This window comes from Melanerpes formicivorus, unplaced genomic scaffold (assembly GCF_026170545.1).
Source record: "Melanerpes formicivorus ecotype bairdi unplaced genomic scaffold, bMelFor1.0.p_v2 SCAF_20, whole genome shotgun sequence".
Lineage (NCBI taxonomy): Eukaryota > Metazoa > Chordata > Aves > Piciformes > Picidae > Melanerpes > Melanerpes formicivorus.
The window spans coordinates 4613899-4635207 of NW_027142372.1; the positions used below are offsets into that span (position 1 = coordinate 4613899).

General features: G+C 39.4%; 2 protein-coding genes across 3 annotated transcripts in view; one reads left to right on the top strand and one right to left on the bottom strand.

The window, feature by feature from the left end:
* Positions 1-737: 737 nt before the first annotated feature.
* On the bottom strand, positions 738-5999 carry CNEP1R1 (CTD nuclear envelope phosphatase 1 regulatory subunit 1). Its single transcript, XM_068150561.1, has 6 exons — positions 5899-5999; positions 3504-3575; positions 2226-2299; positions 1796-1905; positions 1604-1658; positions 738-1329 (listed from the first exon to the last, which is right to left on the bottom strand). Exons 1-6 carry the CDS (start codon positions 5921-5923, stop codon positions 1288-1290), a joined length of 378 nt encoding a protein of 125 aa, XP_068006662.1. The 5' UTR covers positions 5924-5999; the 3' UTR covers positions 738-1287.
* A 109-nt stretch (positions 6000-6108) lies between these two features.
* ZNF423 (zinc finger protein 423) overlaps positions 6109-21309 on the top strand; it is a 293950-nt gene continuing 278749 nt past the window's right edge. The window contains exons 1-2 of one of the 2 annotated variants that reach the window (XM_068150566.1): positions 6109-6197; positions 9093-9165. The gene's annotated coding sequence lies outside the window, so the exon portion shown is untranslated. Of the gene's footprint in view, positions 6337-9092; positions 9166-21309 lie in introns of both variants that reach the window. The other variant, XM_068150565.1, reaches the window with a different exon arrangement.

Consider the following 21309-nt stretch of genomic DNA (forward strand, 5'->3'; position numbering starts at 1 on the left):
TATAAGTTTCTGATGATCTTCTGTGTTCATTTGAGATCTGTATTTGCACAGTACAAAGAAGGTAACATCTGTTTATACAAAGAATTTATTTTATTCACATTTACCTACAAAATATACAGCAGTTAAAAATAATGGATAGGCAGAAGACGTAGTGGAAAGTGACAGGAGACAATTGTTAATGTCTCAACTGATGAAGTTACATCAATAGGCTGTCTTTGAAAGCCAGTCTACCTTGTAGTAGGATATACTGAAGTTGCAACAGCTTTGCAGTTTTACTCAGTTAAGAGTTTGAAACAATTAAAAAGGCACCTTGAACAACTTAAACTCTTAAAATTCTTTACAATTTTAGCTATTAAAAAGTTACACTTTGTGTATATAACATCCAAAGCTTGATTTTAACACTCTGAATAACAAATTGTTATTTTATTGTGGCACCCTTTATGTTTTCTTTGCCAAATCTCCAGTTACACATTTGCAAGACTAATTTCATATCCAGACTACCAGAGCATGAAAATCCACTCAGAATGGTCATGTGGACTTAAGATACAGTACAACCTTACAATCAGGAAGATGCAAGCATATTTAAGACAACTTTTAAAATACTAAAACCTTAAAACAAGTGTTGTGAACCAGATCAATCCAAGGAGCTATGTGTAACCACAACGAAAGTGGCTGGTGCACTATATTTACAACTTGATAAACGCAATTCTTGATGTATTTGACAAGTTCTTAAATGGTAAGACCAGTTTTCTCCAGCACAGACAGTCTTTTTGCAAGCCTTTGAACCAGTTCCATAAAGAGTGACCAGGAGACAACAGCTGTAATGAGTAAATGTGCTAACAAAACATCACAGGAATGGTAAGTGTTCCTTGCAATACTGTTCATGAGAACAAGAAAATCCATTCAGCAAGTCTTATTTCTTTTCCTGAACACTGGCATCATTCTGCTATTTACAAGACACGTGACACAAATGAGGTTTGATTTTCAAGTTCAAATTCATAGCTGATTAACATACTTCACCTGTATGTTCTGTTCTAGCTGAAGTAAAAAAAGTGACATTAATACTGAAAAAGAGGTAATCAGAAGTAGCAAAAGCACTGATAATATGAACAAAGAATTTGGATAAATATTCAAGAAAGAAATATTGCACACTTTCACTGTCAACTGTGTAAGACTCACTCCCAGGCAGTGACAACCAGTCCTGTTAGGTTTTTTGCTGTCATACTACCTTTAAAAAGGTCATTTTTGGTTTCCATGGCAGTGGAAAAAACTGAAGGAAGACAGCCCTTATTGAACATGAGGCCTAGGTTTCAGAATTAATTTTCCAGTCTGCAAGAGAAAAAACAAAAAGAAAAAAAAAGTTTAGACCCTGAAAGTGGAGCCCAACAATTGCCCTTCAATTTTACAGGTTAAGTTTAAAACAACGCACCGAACAATGCCAAGTATTGCACAGAGCAGTTTTACAGACACAGAATTTAAGGTATCCACAATTCCTGTTCAGACCAAAAAAAACAACCACATACCACCAAACCCAACCAACCTGTGTGCCTTATTTGCATTTTCTTAAAGAACAATATTCGAGGAATGAACCACTAACACTTACATCATCACAGGACATATTATATTCTGCCAAAACAGTTCGACATCGGGCTGCTATACTGAGTAGATTGTGTCAAGGAAAGTAGCCAATACTTGTACACTACAACTGAACAAGCAATATTGGCATAGGCTTCAATAACAGCAGTTACTGCAGTCAATGCAATGCTTTTAACCTCCAAACACAATCAAAGGATACATTGATGGTGCCACCACTCTTTTATGTATTCCAGCAAAGAACAAGCCTATGAGGGTAATACAGCTAATTGTGAAAAATGGGTGATTCCAAAGTGATGTGAAAAATGACACCTAGGAAAGAAACCAGAAAAACTGCTGCCTAGTTTGCTTTGAAGAAAAAAATAAACAAACCAAAGAAAAACTACTACTCCTGGTCATTTCTTAGTTGTGACCAGTTCTTTAAATGAGCACACATGGTGTAGCATTTTGGTAGGCATTATCCCAGCATATATTCCACAACAATACCAGACTGCTCAGGAGGTTAATTAAAAACAATCTCCCAGTTCCATGGGAGAACCACCTTCAGCCTGTCAGTTTTAGAGGTACTACAGCACTTGACTGCAACATCAAGCTATGAGACAGACTACATTCAGGAGTAGCCTGAACTTTACCTTTTGTGTCTCTGGGTCTATCAACCAGTTCCAAGCACCAGTTGCTGTGCAGACTGATACCACTATCAGAATCACTGACAAAGAAAACAATGAGAGTCATAAACAGTAGAGTATCTCATTCCTATTAGAAAATATTTATTTTTGAGCAGCAGCTCTTAAGCTTTACAAGATATGTTTTCAAAAGAATGTTGGAAAAGATCCATGGATCCATGCATAGAACTTTTTCTCTACATAAATACTTTTTTCCAGGGTAACAGGACAGAGTTAACACTGAATTAGATACTCCATTATAATTATAAAGTCCCACTTTTACATGAATTACAAAACTATGAAAATAAGCGGTTAAGGAAAAAAGTGAGCTAGTGAACATAACTAGTTATATAAAGCCCATTTAAATATGCTTAGAACTTTTTGCTTAATTATATCTCATAATATGTAGCAACTCTGGATGCCAAAGGCATTCCTACAGTAGGTGCACACAGGTTGGGGAGCTCTACTTTCAAATATATGCTTGCCTCCCAAATGCTTCAAAACAAGGGGTCTGAAGGGGTTATATTTGGTTGTTTGTGGTTTGGGGTGGAGTTTTGTTTGTTTGGGTTTTTTGTTTCTTTTGTAAACAGTCATTTCTCCAGTTCTTTCATTTGAAACCACATGTTTGGCCTCTCAGGAGAAAAGACACTATTTCATATATTCTAAAAAACACGGGTATTCTTTGAGTATGGAAACTTCAGCAGAATCTCACAACCAAAATAAACAAAACCCAACAAAAACCCTAACAAATCGTCTTTCTCCACCATGGACTGCTGATCCCTAAGTTGTCAGTGTTTCTGTGCTATTTGTTGTCTTTCCCCCTTCAAACTTTTCTGTGTGAACAGAGAGGACATATTCTGCCCTTATGGCACACTTTTCCTGTGTGTATGCTGTAACTTTTCTACCTTTAATTTTGTGGGCCCTATCTTACCCTATCATACTTCGTTCAAGTAGCTATAGTGACTGTCCGGGAAGCCTGGGCCATCAAAAAAACACCAAAAATATCCCAGAGAAAAACACACAAACCCCCCAACACCTAAAACAAATACAATAGCTTACTGTCCTAACTACTCCCAGAATAGCTTGGCCTTAAACCAATTCAATCTTGACCTAATTTTTCTAACTGGTTCGAGTACTAGTTTGGTGTCTTGTACTATCATGCTGCAAACAAAACCAAAGATACACACTGGTTAACCTAAAAAGCTTGAAAGAGAGAATCGTATTTATCCCTTGGAACATAAAACTTACTTCTCCAACGTCCTGTAGCTGGTTGCAAACATGCAATATATTCAGTAAGTCGTCTTTCAAAAGCTTTGAGATCTGGGAAGGATGTATATCAAGCATAATTATATTTTCATCTATTTAGTAAAATTTTAATGTAAAATACAAAAGTGATTCACTTTTCCCTTGTACATGTTCATTCCTTAGGCAGAGAAAACCAAAGCAATGATCACTTAGATGTAATAAAAGTACAATCAAGGTAACTTCACAACTTCAGTGCAAGAGTACAATGAGAGAGTTACGCTAAATGCAAGAAACATTCCCACTTATGGGAAAGAAAAACCAATATACCTGAGAAATCAACGTATTTTGCATGCTTAAAAATACTTACAAGTTAGATTTATAATAGCCTAAGTATCCCCTCCACACCCTGGGGTGTGGGGGAAGGTATCACATCTTGGAGTTCTATTAAGTTCCATTATCTACATAATGGTAAAAAAAAATTAAACAAAAAAAGAGAGAGAGAAGCTTGCCAGCTTTTGCCAGCTGCTTAAAAGATTATTTGTAGCAGCTTGGTTTTGACTACTTCGTTTTGTAGAAACATCCACACACATCTAACAACCCACAGCAAACACTAGCTCTATAACCTTATTTTCATTATTTTTTACTTTAAATAGATCTTTCTTCTTATTGCCATCATTCTCCCATGACGTTTCTATTGAAATGCCTGTGAAATGCCAAACAGCAGTTCAAGTTCATACTCCTAATTTGTTCTGGGGTTTTTGTTGGTTTGGTTTTGTGGGTTGCTTTTTTTAGTATCTTAGCCACCTAATATTTGTCTGTAAGTTGCTGTTTCACCTGAAGTCTACCTTAGATTTTAAGCTTCTGTTCAATGAGGTCAATGTTTGACAACTTTCCCATCAAAGATAGTACTCTACCTGGAGCTAAGTTTTTATTAGCATAAACTTGCAGTCAAAGTGTTTCACTTAACATTGCTCCGGAAGTTTTCTCCTTCTAAGTACAAGTATTGCTTAGTTATTAATCATAATAAAGCAATTAGACAATAAGATTAGAATAAATACAACTGTTTTGATCCTTACTAATGCAGTTTTCTAAACTGCAAATTTACTCCTAAGTGGTTTGCAGTTAAGTTCAAGGGTGACAATTACATTGTCTTGACTTCAGACACAGAACAGCTAAACTCGTCTTAATTACTGCCCATAGCTCGTAGTTATGGCGTGTCCTCTGCCTCCCTTCTGGGGAAGCTAAACCTTTGTGAGCAATTAAAATAACTGTTTCCTGACTATAACAAACCCCTACAACTAGTCACTGATGTGGGAAGGGGAATATGAGGCATTGCATGAAATCCTACTATTTAAGAAATAGCACCCTGTAGGTGTAAAAATCAAATTACTGATAACAAACTTGGGGAGAAAACACTTGTATAATGCAGACGCACCAAAAAGCCCCACAAACCTAAACCAAACACCAAACCTTTCAGAAAGCAGGAACCTTAGCTATCCACATTCTAAAAACTATCTATGAATTTATTACTGTGGCACCTGGCAGCTGTAACTCGCAAAGCACTCTTTTTACATTCCTGTAGCTTGCATAGGCATCGCAAATAACCCCTGACAACGCCAGACTATCATTTATTTTTTTGTTTACATGTCTACCTCTAGTATCGGCTAGAAAACACCTGTTAAGACTAATGCACTTTAGAAGTCTCTAGAAGTCTTACTTCTGGACACTAGAAAACTCCTTTCGGGGTTCTGTAACTTCAAAGAAATTGTAACCAAAACCATCACTGTTCTCAGACAAGAAAGGGCTATTAAGTCACGTTCTTCAAACGCAACAGGATCTTTGGCAGAGAATCATGCCTAGTGTGCTGCTGTATGGGGCTCAAAGACCTAAGAAACGCATTTAATGTAAAAACCCGTGAGGGGAGAAGTAGCTACCGCTGCACAAGCAGATTTTAATAAGTTAAAGACAAGAAGCTTTATCGAGAAGGGGCACCAAAAGCAAAGGCCTGCTGGGCAGCTCCCTCCTCCTCAGGGCAGGCCGGCGGCTGGCGGACCCGCAGACGGCACTCCTCGGCCCAGGCCTTCCCTGCCGGTCCCGCTGTCCGCTTCTGCGGGGCCGCCAGAAAACACGAGCAGAAGCACTAGCCTGCCCCGACGCCTCAGGATACGGAGGTCGCCCCGGAGACCCCGCCCGAGCTCGCCTGTCTGGGCCGAGGAGGAGCGCAGTGGAGAGGGAGCCGAGGCCTCCCGCGGCCGCTTCGCCCCCATCAGGGCAGCGCCGTGGCGAGGCCCACTCCGGAGGGACGAGGCAGCGCGCCCAGGTGGCCCACGCACGGAGCCGGAAGCTGCCGGCGCGCCGAATGGACAGCTCCAGGTTCGCTTCGGGCCGCCGCACTCACCCTCAGCCTGGTCCAGGGAGTTCATGGCGGGCGGGCAGAGGCAGCAAGCGCCGGCCGTGCCCCTGGCAGCCGCCCGCCGCCCAGCCCGCCCCACACGCCGCCCAGCCCTGCCCCCGCAACAACACCGCGCTCTACTGGCCAGTCTCCTGCTCGCTACACTCCTCTCAAGCAAGCGCCGCCCGCATTGGTTAGGTGCGGGAAGGGGCATAGCTTGGGCGTGGCTCCGGCATTTGAGGGTGGCGGGGCGCGTAAGGTGGCTGTGTTGGTGTCGCTGGTGCCCGGTGAGGCTGAGTGGGCAGGTGCGCTAACGCCCGGTGGGATGGTCTGGCCCTCTTGCTTGCTTGGGAGTGGCTTCCCCTGAGTGAGGCCGCTGTCCCTGACAGGAGGATGGGTGTGAGGCTCCTTCAAATGTCGCCCCTTTCCTTCTCGACTTTAAGAGTGAGTTTTCTTGAAGCTGTGGGTGCTGGCTGTGCCTCCGTCCTCTGGCAGGGTGGCGAAAGCCATTAGGGCAGCGGAAGCGGCATGTCGGTGGGGTCTTTGCCGTTGCTACCTTACGGGGGCCCGCTCGTCCCGGCTGTGTTTCGGCGCTAACTACCGTTCGGGGGGTGGTAGCATCCGAGTGAGTGAGTGTCCAAAACCCCTGTTTAAGCGCTGGGGTTTTTCTGTGCCGTATGTGTGCCGTTGGACCTACATGATGAACATCAGTTATCAGGACCTTATGCTCCTCGCTGCCCTCTTTCCGCCCCAGCTAGGATACTGCGGTAACCGGACTGTTTAGGGCTTTTTTTTTTTTTCTAAATGAAAGCACTTGGTGTTACGGAGTCATTTGGTTTGTGAGCTCTCCAGGGGCTCTGAGCACTCTGCACTGCCATCTGTTTTCAGCTAAGCGATACTGGAGGCTGGATTGGTATTTCGTAATCTAGTAAGAGTTTTGTTGTCTTGTCCTCTAAAAGCAGTTAATTAGAACTGTAGTGCTCTCGGGGGCGGGGGGGGGGGATGTGGTAACGACTTTCTTAAAGGGAACTTAGAAAGTCATGAAACCACGACTTCTTGGTTTTAGGTGTAATCAAGAAATAATGTCTTCTAGAAAGCCTTAAGTCACTGTTGCTTCGGTGATGGTTCACTGAATGTGGATAGCAGCGTATTTTCTTCAAAACCCTTTCGAGTCCAGCTTACAGTTTTGCCTTGCCAGTTTATACTAGTTTTGCCAGAGTGAAAACCAATAGAAACACGCTCAGTCTTGGTGGTCGAGATTCTGTTACCCACGTGGAAGGGCTGTTGACTCCAGCACAGAAATATTTCACGGAATCAAAACACTGTAGTTGGGAAGTAGATGTTTTCTTCTATACTAGTAGAGTAGCCTTGCAGCTAAACTAATCAGACCCCAAGAAATCAGATACTGCTTTGGAAAAAAACAATACTGTGCATCCTGGAAGTATCAGCCAGTTGTAATTTGCACTAGGCTCTGTATGCTTCTGCAGGTTTGGTGATGTGCAGATCTCCTGCTGATCTTTCATCTTGTCTAGCTGTTATGTTTCATTTCAAACAGGTACAGATATCTTAAAGCAGGTTTTTATCAAGTTTTCATGATTTGTGACACTTAAAAGCTGAACCTACACCAGGAAAAAAAAAATTCCAAGAGCAGTAACGCTTGAGATGCTTAAATCAACTGTAATTCCCTTTGATAGGGCTGAAGTAGAAGGTGTCTTTACAAATGAAGAGGCATAATCAAATTTCCTGGAAATGACTGTTTTCTAACTTCTGAGGTTTTAAAGATTGTACTTCTAAAAATAAGCTTGAAGAAAAGCTCTCAAGGGTTTTAACATCTTATACCATGGGTTGAGCTGTGGTTAAGGAAATGTAGTGTTTTGAATTTGTTACATGGTTTAGCAAAATGTCGTAATGGGATTAAGTGATGTCATGTAAGGACTTTTGCTATAGGAAGTTAAGTGAGGCTGTTTTTAATGAACTGCTAGGGAGTTACTTAAAAGAATGAGGTGCACAGCTTGATAGGAGTCTTGTTGCAGCCCCTGTTCTGAGGGCACCTGCTGGACGTGTGCAGAGTGCATGATTCCTTAGCACGCTGTGTACTGCAAAATAATAACATTCCATATGTGCCAAGGACAGCATCCTCACGTTGGCACCCTTTGATTGGAACATGCTGCAGAAGCCACCTCCTTGACATGCTAGCTCCTTTTACTGGGAAAAGATTTTAGCTTATATATGTAGTTGGATTTTACTGGTTAAGGGATTGATAACAGAGTATAGAAACCAGCCAGTCTGAGCAATAGGCCCTTCAGTTAGGGACTTAGGTTAGGGATCTTTGGTTAGGGCTGCTAGGGACTTCTGTTTCTGTTAGCTACTTCTGGCTAGGACTTTGGTGTAGGGATGCTGCTAGGGATATGCTTCGGGATTCTGTTAGCTGCTTCGTCTGTTAAGGGCTTCCAGGACTTCTGCTGTAAACAGGACTCTTAGGCCGTAATGCTAAGGATTCTACAACACAGCAATAAAGGACTTCAGAGAAGACTTCTGAGATTTTCTTCTCTCTGCATTTCTAGAATCTCATTGCTATGCGGCAATGGGGTTTGTGCCTTCATTCATCACCCAATGGCAGCCCAAATCAGGAGAAAAACAACAGAGTATCATTCTACTGAGCACAAAACTGACTTGCACTTTACCTGGTTGGCCTTCTGTTTGCAGCTTGACCTTTCACCTGTGATAGAAAGCATTTTAAATGTTTTGATTAAGTCTGAATTTGTAAGCTGAAAGAACAGCTTCATTGTGGAAGAGGGTGATCTTTTAAGAAGGCTGTGCCAGGCTTACCTGCCTGTTACTTGTCAATGAAAACACAATGTAGGTTTTAAAACCCTTTTTTTTTTAGCCTCATCTATAGTGAAAGGATGATACATATTCCCATGAAATGCAGAACTTACATGGCAGGGTAACTAGAGGAGGTACCTGGACATGCTGGGAGGAAGAGAAAATGTAGACAAACAACCGCTCATGCAAAATGAGCTTTAAGTTGCAGGGAACGGTATTCAGTTCAAACTTGCAGCCTTACACAGCATTTTGAAATTTGATGTCTGATTTATTGAAATTATAAGCATGGAAGAAAAGTATTTTGCATGAACTGGACTTTTATTTTCATCTGGGAGAATAATGCATTTAAAACATGTTTTCTCCTTGCTTTGAAGAGCTATTTGGGCAGCAATATGAGCATTTGACAGAACAAGAAGATTAGTGTGAGATACCAGTGCGCCTAAAAAGGTAAGAATTGTAACTAGCTCCTAGTCCTTCTTAAAGCATGCACTTTTGTCTATATTTGACAGACAAATTAATATTACCTGTTAGTGTCCCTTCAAGGTCTAGTGATGGTAGCCTTAAGTAATTACAGAAAAATCGTAACTCTTTGGTTTCTTCAGGAGGTACCATTCCAGATCTGGGATACATGTTGAGGCTTGAATGGCTGTATGGTGCTCACAAAAATGATTCAATAAGCATGCTTCTGCTGTGTGGCCTCTGAAGGCTGAGGGAGAAAGATTTACTCTTTGTGGTGCAAAAAGGCTGTCATGGCCAGTAGGACAGTGTACTGTGTCCCAGGGAAAGCTGGCAGATATATCCAGGTATAGCAGCACACTTGAACATTGAATTCAAATATATAAGTGCAATCCAGTGAACTTAGAAAATGTTGGAGTATGGCAGGAGCTCATTACTCAGGAGTTTGCATTACAGGCTATACTAGGATTAGCTGGAAGAGATCTCTGCTCTGGTTTTATACTCAGCATTTCTGTGTATCACCAGGGTTTTCTTGGGTTACCCACAGATCACGATGCTGGCACTTCAGGCAAGGCAGATACTTCAGAAGTATTTATGTTGCTTGCCACAGATTACTATTATGCAGAGGAAAAAAAAAACTTTAGAAAGTGGGACTCATGTTTGCATTAGCTCAATGGGTAGATCTGACCAGTAAAAGGGGAATGGGATGGTAGAAATGAGTTTAGTGCTTGTTAGAACTTAATGACAAAAATGTACAGGCACTTCTCTTCAGGGTAGAGAAGGATACTTATGAAAGTTTTCTGTCATTGTCTAAAGTCATTAATCTCATGATAACTAGAACAAGTTAATGAATGATGTGAACATTGTAGCATGGGAGAATGTATGAGGAATAATTACTAATTTAATTAACTACCTGTTTTTTGGTTTGGTTTGTTTAGTTTTGCACAGGCAAGCCCATAAGCAATAGACCTGGAATTCATTGCTTCATTGCTGCATTCCGTTGCAAAGAAGATTGTGAAGACAAATTATTCCAGATAAATGCTTAGCAGAATGTGACAATTATTATTCTCCCTGGTGTTTTTGCCTCTAACTTGTTTTGACAAGGTCATGCCAATAAGCTGCTGTATATCCATGTCCACAATTTGAAAACATTCAGCCAGATACTGAAAAGAGCAGAAGCAGAAGGTATGGATTACAGCAGTAAGTAGGTAGTCCATGTTACTACCACCTTCACCTTTACAGTATTATCTCTTCTGGCAGTCTATGGGTTTGTCTGTCACTGAGGCTGTAGAGCAAACTGTGACAGCAGGGCTTACTTCTCAGGGCTCCAGCTCATGACCATCCGTTTAGTTGGAGTAGGGTTGCACGATGTGATACGTGACTGGAAACCAGAAGCTGGAAGTGGTTTGTGTTTTGAGAATTAGTTGTGTGAACATACTACAGTCAGCTCAAAAGAGAACAAATATTTGACCACAAAAATCTCTTTAGTTACTTGGGGAATACACCCTGTAAAGAATAACAGATCTACATATTTTGCATATCCAAAAAAATGGGAAGGTGACTATATGTTGGAGAAGGGACTTGCCAGAAATTAGCTTGCTTGCCTACATTGTGTACAGTGTGGGTATTTTTTCAACAGGGCTCTTAAAGTATTTAGGAAATATGTTCGGTACTGCAGCTGAAAAATGTTACAGTTTAGACCTAGGTGTCTGACTAGCAAGAAAAAGGCAGCCTAGTGGCTTTTTCTTCTCACTGCAAGAGAAGGCAGTGAGAGAGATTTGAGTCCCAGCACCAAAACGGAAGAAAGTTCAGGAGAAAATGGGACAAAAATAATTTATCTCTGGGTTGGAATAGATGAATGGGCCATTATCAGTAAGTTCTAAAAACTCTGCAGCCAACTTTAATCACGTTTCTTATGTCTTCTTGCATGTTTAACAAGTTTCCTTAGAGCAAAAAGGCTGCTTGTCTAAAAGAACTATTTTTATATTTTTGACAGTATTTTTAAATGTTAAAGTAGTGAAAACTTGGTAATGTTGTAACAGTTTAGTCTATGCTGTTGCTTAATTGATTTTTTAACTTGGTTGCAGATGACTGCACCAGGGTATACAGACAAGCTTTACCTGCAGTTTTACTAACATATGCAGAAAGACTCAGACATCTTCTGACTGTCATTATTGCCAGCAGCAAGGAGAAAAAGCAGGTTTCTGTTAAGATTCTTTTCCCAGCCTGTTCTATTACAGAGATGATAATTACATAGGTTACTGTAACCCAGTTCAGAAATGTGACCCTGCAAATACGTAGATAATGTTTGAAGATCATGCCTATTTAATGTTTCTGCATCTCCTTATTACTTCCAGTTAGTCCTAAAATTTCTTATGCATCTCCCAGGCTTTGGGGTATGACAGTCATGAGGGACCTGATCTGAGAATGAAGTCTGATCTTTGTGATCATCATTTCTCTTTTCTGTTTAAAAAACTACATTGCAGTGTTTGGTTGGGTTTTGTAGTCTCTTACTCTAGCCATACTAAAAGTAGTTTCAGATACTATTTTTGCCTGAGTAATCTTTACAGGTTTTGATGTGTGTCAGACTTATGAGGTCTACGGTGACAGGTTGGACTTGAGGTCTCTTCCAACCTTGGTGATACTGTGATACCTTTCTAATTAGAGAGATTGTTTTCATGTTTGCCAACAGGAGGAAAAATGGAAGGTGACTATATAAGAAGAACATTTGAGGGCACAGAACTTTTTGTCTAGTCTCTAATTCTCAGTATGTGAAGCAAAACTAGAAGAACACTTTGGAAAAAGGAATTATCAGAGTAACATTATGTTAAACAGGCAAACTTCTAGCACAAGTGTGCTTAATTCTGAAAAAGAATATTTGTTACAGTGCTGCTTATCTTCTGGGGGTGAGCTGGGTCAACTTGAATACAGAGATCTTAACCACTCAAATATGCAAAATTAGGTCTTTTTGTAAGAGGGCTGTCTAGAGAACTGGAAATCTAATCTGTACCTCCTTTGAATTCCATATTGCTGCTTTGATATTCTAACTTTGACGTTTTCTCTTCCTCCCTGTAGCCAAGTGTTTTACACCAAATTTGTTATTGGTATCACTTTCGATGTATTTAATCCATTTGAAACTTACAAGAAACGTAGACCATATATTCTGCCTTCACACATCTAATAACAGAGTCATCAATTATTTTAAGCTGAGACAGTTGCTTTTCTTTGTATTGAATTGTGGAGCTGTAAATGCAATATTTTAACTCCTTTCTCACTGACCTCCATATTTGATATATCCCCTTCTGATACTCAAATATGATTTGGAATACACCAGAGACTTTGTTTCGGTAGATGGAGTGTTGCAGAAGTGTAGTGATACATAATCTTTTCAAATGCAAGCTGGAAATTCTCTGCCACCGTCATGGTTTAGTGGTCTGTCAAAATGTTTAGTAGAGAGACTTGAAATTCAGATAGGAAGAAGTACAGCTGCTGTATTTGGATTGGTTAATGTGCCTGAAATGCAAAGATCATGTGAGATAATCAGAGCAGCTTGTGAATTGACTTTGAATTTTTGTCAACAATTAAAAATAACTGAAGCTGATAAATTGATTTGTTCAGTTGCTTTAAGCCCAAATATCGTGCTTTAATCTGTAAATGAAACACTTCTAGGACTGTCTTAAAAAAAGTAGGGGTAATACAGTGTATGAAAAATGAGCTGTAGCTCACTCTTTATTGTCTACTGTCCCATTGGTGATTTCAGGGTTGTGTTAGCAAGCTCTTCTGTTGATAAAGCAAATGGAGCTTTTGACTTTCATCTCCATATCGCTACTAGTAAGAAACGGGACCTAAAAGACTAAAATCAAGATATCAATAAGTGTTTGAAAGGATAATGTTTAGCATCTATCCTCAGAGCATATGGATCACTACTCTTTGTGTCATCCATCTTCAGCATTTTTTTTAAATAGGCTACTAACACATTACACTAATTCTGATTTAATGTTTCATAAGTGTGCCTTTTAGTTGAATATTTCTCAGTATACTAGGATGATAAGAGAATGAAATACTACATACACTAATTGAAATAATTTATTTTTCACTCTGAAATCTGGCACTAAAAGATAATCCAACAGGAATCACTAAGAAAACTTTATTGTATGTATATTACAGCTTCCTACTATGCTTTGACAAGTTCAAACTCCTCAGTGTGGCTTTAAATTGAGATCACAGTTACACTTTCTACAATATCAAGAAGTATCTGATAAATGAACTTACTGTTTTAAGGTGGTATTTTTATGCCTCCCAGCACTGAACTTGATCCTTGTGGCTTCTGGCACACATAGGATGGCAACAGCAGCACAGCAATGGCAAACAATGACACAGACTTTTATTTGTATATAACCTACGTCTCTCCTTCAGAGGAATATGCTAGAGTTAAAGGCAATCGGTTACAAGAACCTGATTGTATGGTGGAAATAATATACCTTGGATAAGTCAGATATTGCACAGGTATTCCAAGAAATTAAACATGACAGGTTTGTATTCTTGAACAGCCCAATGTAGCACTCTCCTCTTGCACTGTAATCATACTTCATTATTCTATCAAAAGAAAGTTTAGTTTAAAAATAGGCCCCATTCACAGCTGCAGTTTAAATTTCTTTAAAGCCATTAAACCTTGATTCATTGCACTTCTGGGTAACGGAATTTGACCTCGTTAAAATGAGACTGCTTTCACTGAATTAATTTCACATAATTCATAATACATGGAGTGATTAAATACCTGCCCTCAGTTGCTTGAGTGACATAAAATGCATACAACAAATGGTCACCTATCACTTCCTAATTACAGGAGGTTATATGGAAATTACTTCATTTTTATTTCTTGCATAGATTTTTATTGAAAATCCTTTTTCATCTGTATTTATTTCAGAACATTTTACTATAAATGTACAAATTTTGCATCAGGAACACAATTTCTTTTCAGAAGAAACTGCCTTTTTACCTTTATCTGCCCTATTCTCCAGTTAGGTAACAAATCTGAAATGAATCCTATTATTTCACAGAATCACAGAAACATTCAGGTTGAGAAAGACCCTCAGGATCACCAAGTCCAACTGATAACCCTACTCTACAAAGGTCACCCCTAAACCATATTCCCAAGCACCATGTGGCCAGCAGGTCGAGGGAGGTGATTCTCCCCCTCTACTCAGCCCTGTTGAGACCCCACCTGGAGTACTGTGTCCAGTTCTGGAGCCCCTATTACAAGAGGGATGTGGAGGTGCTGGAACGTGTCCAGAGAAGGGCCACAGAGGGCTGGAGCACCTCTCCTATGAGGGCAGACTGAAGGAGTTGGGGCTGTTCAGTCTGCAGAAGAGAAGGCTCCGAGGTGACCTAATTGTGGCCTTCCAGTATCTGAAGGGGGCCTACAGGAAGGCTGGGGAGGGACTTCTCAGGATCTCAGGTAGTGATAGGACTAGGGGGAATGGAATGAAGCTGGAGGTGGGGAGATTCAGGGTGGATGTGAGGAGGAGGTTCTTCACCATGAGAGTGGTGAAATCCTGGAATGGGTTGTCCAGAGAGGTGGTTGAGGACCCGTCCCTGGGGGTGTTTAAGACCAGGCTGGATGAGGCTCTGGCCAGCCTGATCTAGTGTCGGGTGTCCCTGCCCATGGCAGGGGGGTTGGAACTAGATGATCCGTGTGGTCCCTTCCAACCCTGAATGATACTATGATACTATGTCTAAATGAGCTTTAAACACATCCAGGGTTGGTGACTCAACCACCTCCCTGGGCAGCACATTCCAGTGCCTGACCACTCTTTCCCTGAAAAATTTTTTCCTAATGTCCAGTCTAAACCTACCCAGTCATAGCTTTAAGCCATTCCCTCTTGTTCTATCACTACTTGTGGGAAGAGACATACAGGAGTTTGTGAAACTCTTTGGATGGAATCAGGAATCTGTCTATCTAGATCCTAGGTGACCAATAATGTTTTGACAGTGGGAAGGAAAGATTGTTTTTTATCTTACAAATGAAGTTAATGAACTTGTGCTAAATCAAAACTAACCTCTGCAGCTGCAGGAGGGCTATAACAATACTGAAGGCTTTAAAAATCTCATTGTTACATTGCACAGACCTGATGGCTAGTTTGTTCTCTTTGTAAAGGTGTGAAGTAGATGAAAACATCAGCTTGATAAAGTCAGCCGGCTCTTCTCTGTGGTGCATCATAATGTGCCTATGGAGGATTCACCAGCTCTCCTTGTTAAGACTTTTGGGAATCTATCCACTGAGTGTGAGCAACAGGAGTGTACAAGGGTTTTGCACAAAGCAGCTGATCTGGCAGATGACTGCCCAGTGAGGGAGCTGTGAGATGTAGGATGTACCTCTGGGCATTAGACATCATTCTGTAAAATGCGGGGAAAATACCTGGGCTGGGTTGGGTTGAACTCAGTGACTCTGCAAAGAACAGGAAAGATATGCTTGAAGGGATAAATATTTTTTTTTCCCTGAAATACAACTTGAGGCATTTTCTAAATGTTATACAAATAAGCTTCCACAGATATGTAAATAAATGGCAGGTACTAGAGATCAAAAGTTTATGTATAAAATGCCTGTGTCTGCAGTACCGGAAATGTGCATTGTCAAGTAGGGTGCATATAGTCTTCACAGAACTATAGACATGTTAAAGGACATGGATACAGGTCACCTAGTGGGCAATTGTTCTTTCACAGGTTAGAGTTGTAAAGTGAGTATTTGATCTGCTGATGCTGTCAAGTATTAATAAAAATGTACACATAAGCATTTAAGTTAGTGATATCCATCAGTCCATTAAGAAGAATGCAAGTCTTCCTTTAGTAAGATTCAATAATATAATGGTGTATAAACTTAAATTAGTTTAAAATACAGCAGAACATCTCTAAAGAGGAAAAAAAAGAAACCCAGCAACCTGTGTAAATTACAGACTTGGAATAGTGTGCCATTTTGATCTTAAGAGCTACTCTACAGCAAATTCTTGGCTCCCTTTGTGATAAGGGGATAGTGATATTCTTGCAGGCCTTCACTTGTGCTATTAATATCTTTTGAGGAACTGCTTACCACTTTTGTCATTGATACTAATCCTCGTTGAACTGATCTTTCAACAGAAGTTGAGAACAACTTGTCATGAAGATTCATAGATTCATAGAATGGTTTAGGTTGGAAGTGACCTCAAAGATCATCCAGTTCCAGGCCCCCTGGTATGGACATGAACACCCTCCACCAGACCAGGCTACTCAAGGCCTCATCCAACATGGTCTTTAGTTAGCATTCCCGTAAATTGCATTAGTTTCATGATCTGCTGTGTTTTCCCCCAGCCTGTATGGTTCGGTCATTTATAACATTCTATAGAACAATACTTTGGAAAAAACTAAAACACCATGTAAGAGGATGTAGAACATAAACTGAGCATAACTGCTTTTAGGATCAGCTCAACAAGTTGAGCCAATCATAAATGAAGAGCTGAAAACTGCAATTTTCCTGTCAGAGAAATGGTATAAAAAAGCCCAGCATTAATGAATAGTCAAGATAAAGGAACAAAGAGCCAAATGTACTACTCAACAATACTGACACTGCAACCTTCTGACAAATGAAAAACTATTTATTATTATTATTAATCACCTGAGCAGTTCAGAATTAAAATAATTAAAAGACTTACTCGTACCTTTCAAGGGTACAGAAAAGTATTTGTGAGTAACAGATAGAAAGATTTTTTAGAAACAATTTCTCCTGTCTGTTTTGCTCCACACACATTAAAAGACCAATAACAAAGTTATAATTGTGTTTTATTTATTCACAAAACAAACAAAAAACCCCCACAAGGCTTATTCCATAATTACTCATACAATATCAACATGCAGGGTATATAATTTTCATTAAATATGTAGATAAAGGCAATGTACAAGCATTCCCTCCCAGTTCATAAGTAAAATCCCATCTCTTCCACTGCCAAGCAGGGTTGCTTTCTGAGAGCAGTCACCCCCTCCTCAGGTTAAAATTTCATTTGGGTGATAGACTGTCATGGACTCTTCTTCCAATTCTTTTAAGTTTGTATTTAAAAGCAATTCATACTGTTTTCATAACTGACTTGATCACTGGCCACAGTACATTTCCTCATAAAAGTAGAACAAAACATAGTAGATACTACAGTCAAGTACACGAGGGGTATGTAGAAAAATCTGAACTTGCAAATATTTGGCAGTGATCAAATACTAGTTGAAAGACTGGAACTCAGCTATGCTATTTTCAGAGCAAACTTTATGTGAAAGGAGAGTAGAGGAGTACACCATTCTGTATCTAAAAATGAATTCATTCTAACATTATAAAAGCATAAGAATATAAAGCTTACCTTTCATGTTCTTAGTCTGAAATCAGCTTCACCTACTGCCCTTGCATCTGTTTGAAGTTGCTGAGGGTTGAGGTGAACACCTGGCTATTTTAGAAAGGCTTTTTTTTTCCCTCCCCTGTTGTGAACTTTGCCCATTCTACAAAGCTTTCTTTTTCAGTTAACCAAGTTGGTTGCAATTCTTTTGAGTTACTGAAGCTCATTGAAAACCAAAAGGGTAGCAGAAACAGTGAGGGCGGTTCAGATTTTAAACATGAATATTCTTGGATGCCTAGGACTAGCAGATGATGTAAATTAAATACTGTTTTAATAATTGAAATAAATGGGGAAGTTGGCAAAAATATTGAGACCTCTGCTTAACTGAATTATTTTATGTTATTAAATGGTAGTGTAAAAAGAAGCCACATTTATGCTCCTGACAGCTATCAGTGTTAGCCCCCAGTCTGACTCCTTGGAATGAATACTAGGTTCAAACTAGCAACCTGCGTTGTGTTCATGAATTAAAATCTGTGCTTAGAGCCAGCCTTGGATGATATCTACGATGTTGTTCATGTCAAAATCACTCATAAATTAAATCTGGCTTTAACTTTCTATGCCAATTATACTTCATTTGTTTTAACTTGCATGTGCAAGCTAACATTAGTATCAGGGAGAGTTTTACTTTGTAGTGTGCTCATGCTAACATTAGTAACTGCAGGTCAGTGCGCTCTGTTGTGCTGTAAGGTTATACTTGTAGCTCAGTGGCTGTACATCTTTTAAAGTAGGACACTATGAATCATAAAGGCTAAGGCATTTGTAGCTGTTGTTACGTGGTGTCACTGCTTTGTGTGCAGTGCTCGTGTATGTTTTTATACCTCTTTTCAGATAGGTTACTGGCATTTCTTAAGCCCGATGTATCTAGACCATCACAGTAAGAGCATCCTGTGCAAACAAAAGCAGATTTTCCTGTTTGTCTTGAACCAGTTGACAATATAAAACAAACCAATTCCAAACAGGACTGTCAGAGGCAAATGATAATCTTCCAGTTCTTTTAGGACCTGATAAAGGATTTATACTTCTATTATATTCTTGAGTTCAGTCTGCAAAATGGCCACTGCTTGGAAGGACACCTGGCCTTTCACCAGTACCAGGTGAGAGTGACAAAGATCTGTAGCTGTTTGGCTTAGTAACTGTAAATAATTTCTAGTTAAATAGTAAATAATTTCTAGTTCACATCTGTTCTAACTGGAGAACTTTATTCCACTTAAGTAATGGAATGAGGACATGGAACAATGAAAAGTTCATAGCAAATTGTTAGGTTTGATAATACAGTAAAATGAAACATTGAGATGGCAGTTAGCCCTTCACTGATAGAAGAGGAGAATTGATTTTATATATCTAAAGTGTGTGGGGAGGGTAACAAGATACAGAAACTACAACTGTCTTACAGTGTTTGTTCTATTTTATCACAGCTATTCATGTTAAATCACTACAGCATCAAAGGGAGCTTAACTAAGAAGACACAGCTGATACCATTGGCAGTAGTGGAAGTCCTGTAACCACTCATGCATCACACCTTGTGTTGCACTCCAGCCTTGTGAAAACTTCTGAAAAATTTAAGAAGGCTTTTCTATTAAGACAAATGTTAATGAGCATCAGTGTTGTACCTTTTGTAATTTTAAATTAGAGGATGCTAAACAGTGACAAAATAAAATCACCCATTTTACACAGTTGTCACCAGTTTCATTTTATGGTTGAACTTCACTTGACTATTCAAATTAGAACAGGCAGGTCTGGTCAAATCTGCCTTTCTGTGTGTGCTGTATGGGATGAATGGAATTTGTCTGAAGTCATGGAAAATTGCTTTTCAATTTTACCTTATAGAGAGCTGAAAGTGAAAGGACTGACTTTAGCCTCAGCTAGAATTGTTGGTGTAACTTTCTCACCTAGTAACTGTCAGCTGAAATAGTTTTATGTTGATCTCATGAATATTGAATTTGCTTGGGATTGGGGTTTTTTGTATTTTCAACTGTTTTTATTTCCATTATAAATAAGCTATAAAATGTAAAAATTAAGGAAAATATGGAAATAACTGTAGGTAGAGAAGCAACCAGGTAAATTATTGTAAACTACAAGCCAATGAAATACCAGTTTTTAAAATATTTTTATCACCCATTGTACTGAAATACCAAGTACACTGGGATTTAATGCTTGCAAAATAAATGGTAAATCCTGAAAAAATACTTAATATTAGGGTTACCTTATTGATTAGAGATTGAACATAAAGAAACCACACTGAAAACACTGATGTGAAAGAGGCAATTACTTTCATAAAGAAAATAATTTAGATGTATATGAAGCATACATTAAGTCACTGAAAGTAACTTCTGCATTGCATTAGATACATCATAGGTATTACTTGCAGCCATAATAGGTACAACACATTTTCAGAAAGGAGTCAGATTTATAAATGATTGCACTATCTTTTAAAATAGGAAGTAGTTATATATATTTCCAGTGTGTGTGAGAGCTGCTTTTCATAACTGTAGGGCAAAACTTCTGCTGATAGTTCATCACAAAAAAAATGACTAATGTGTGTGCTTAGAGTAACCACATCTTTTTCTTTTAAAAGATAGGCTGTCTAATGCTTTCACTGTGGATTTTGTAGTGGAGTACTTCACTGTCTAGAAGGTTACACAGTAAATTCACTATTACATGTTTCTGATAGTGCTTGCTCTGTCATAACTCAATGTTGTCAGATGAGTTTCCATTTTTTAATTTGTTCATTCTACTAAATAAAGCAATTTATAAATTTAATTTTGCCAAGAAACAATACTAAATATAGATCATAATAACAGATCAAAATTTGCCTGCAGTGCAAACCATGGAAAACAGTCCCATGCTCGAGAACAAAGTTGTCTTTCCACAAGACCTGCCAAATTATTTTTATCCGGCGGCTTTTTTTCATTCACTTAATGCATTAGCAAAAACCATTAAGAACTAGCTGTCAGCTCAAGAATAAATACTAGTATAACTTACTATTTTTCAAGACTCCCTCTAATACCTCTTTTTAAAAATATAAGTATGACTTCTGTGGTAAGTAATAGCTATCCAAAGAGGGCTCTACTGTTAGACTAACTAGTTCTCAAAATGATTGCAGCCTACGCAGCTCCTACCTGTGCATTTATTTGGTTATTGATACTTCAATGTCTGAGGTTTGTATGCACTTATAAATTATCCTACCAGTGTCCATTGAATCTTGTGAGATAGGAGATTGCATAGGCTTTCCCAGGGGAACCTGGAAGCTTGTTTCACAGCCTGGAATTGAACTAATTCTCTTGAGCCCTACAGTAGGTCCTTAATCACAAAATCATTCCCCATTTCCCCCAAAGGGATTAAATGTAATAACTTCAGAATCTTCTTAAATTATACATTTTTAATGCTTGAGGTTCAGGCTTTGGGGTGAACCTTGCTGAAGTATTACCTGTCACAAGTGGGGCGGCGGGGGGGGGGGGGAATCTCTTTTCAAAGACAGAGACTGAGCAGTTGCTGCTCTGGCACACGCAGGGGATGATCAGATCCTGCTGGACCTGCATTGGGTTCCAGCCATGAGTGGAGAGCTAGAACCTTTCGCACACAAACTGTAATCCTAAAAGTGCTACAACTAAATATTTTAAGTGAACAAAGAGTGAGAGACACACCTGCATTGTGAAGAACAGAAATTAAGTGTGTAAAAGTGAAAAGAGATACTATGTTGCCATTTTAGGAGTAAGTATGAGCCTCT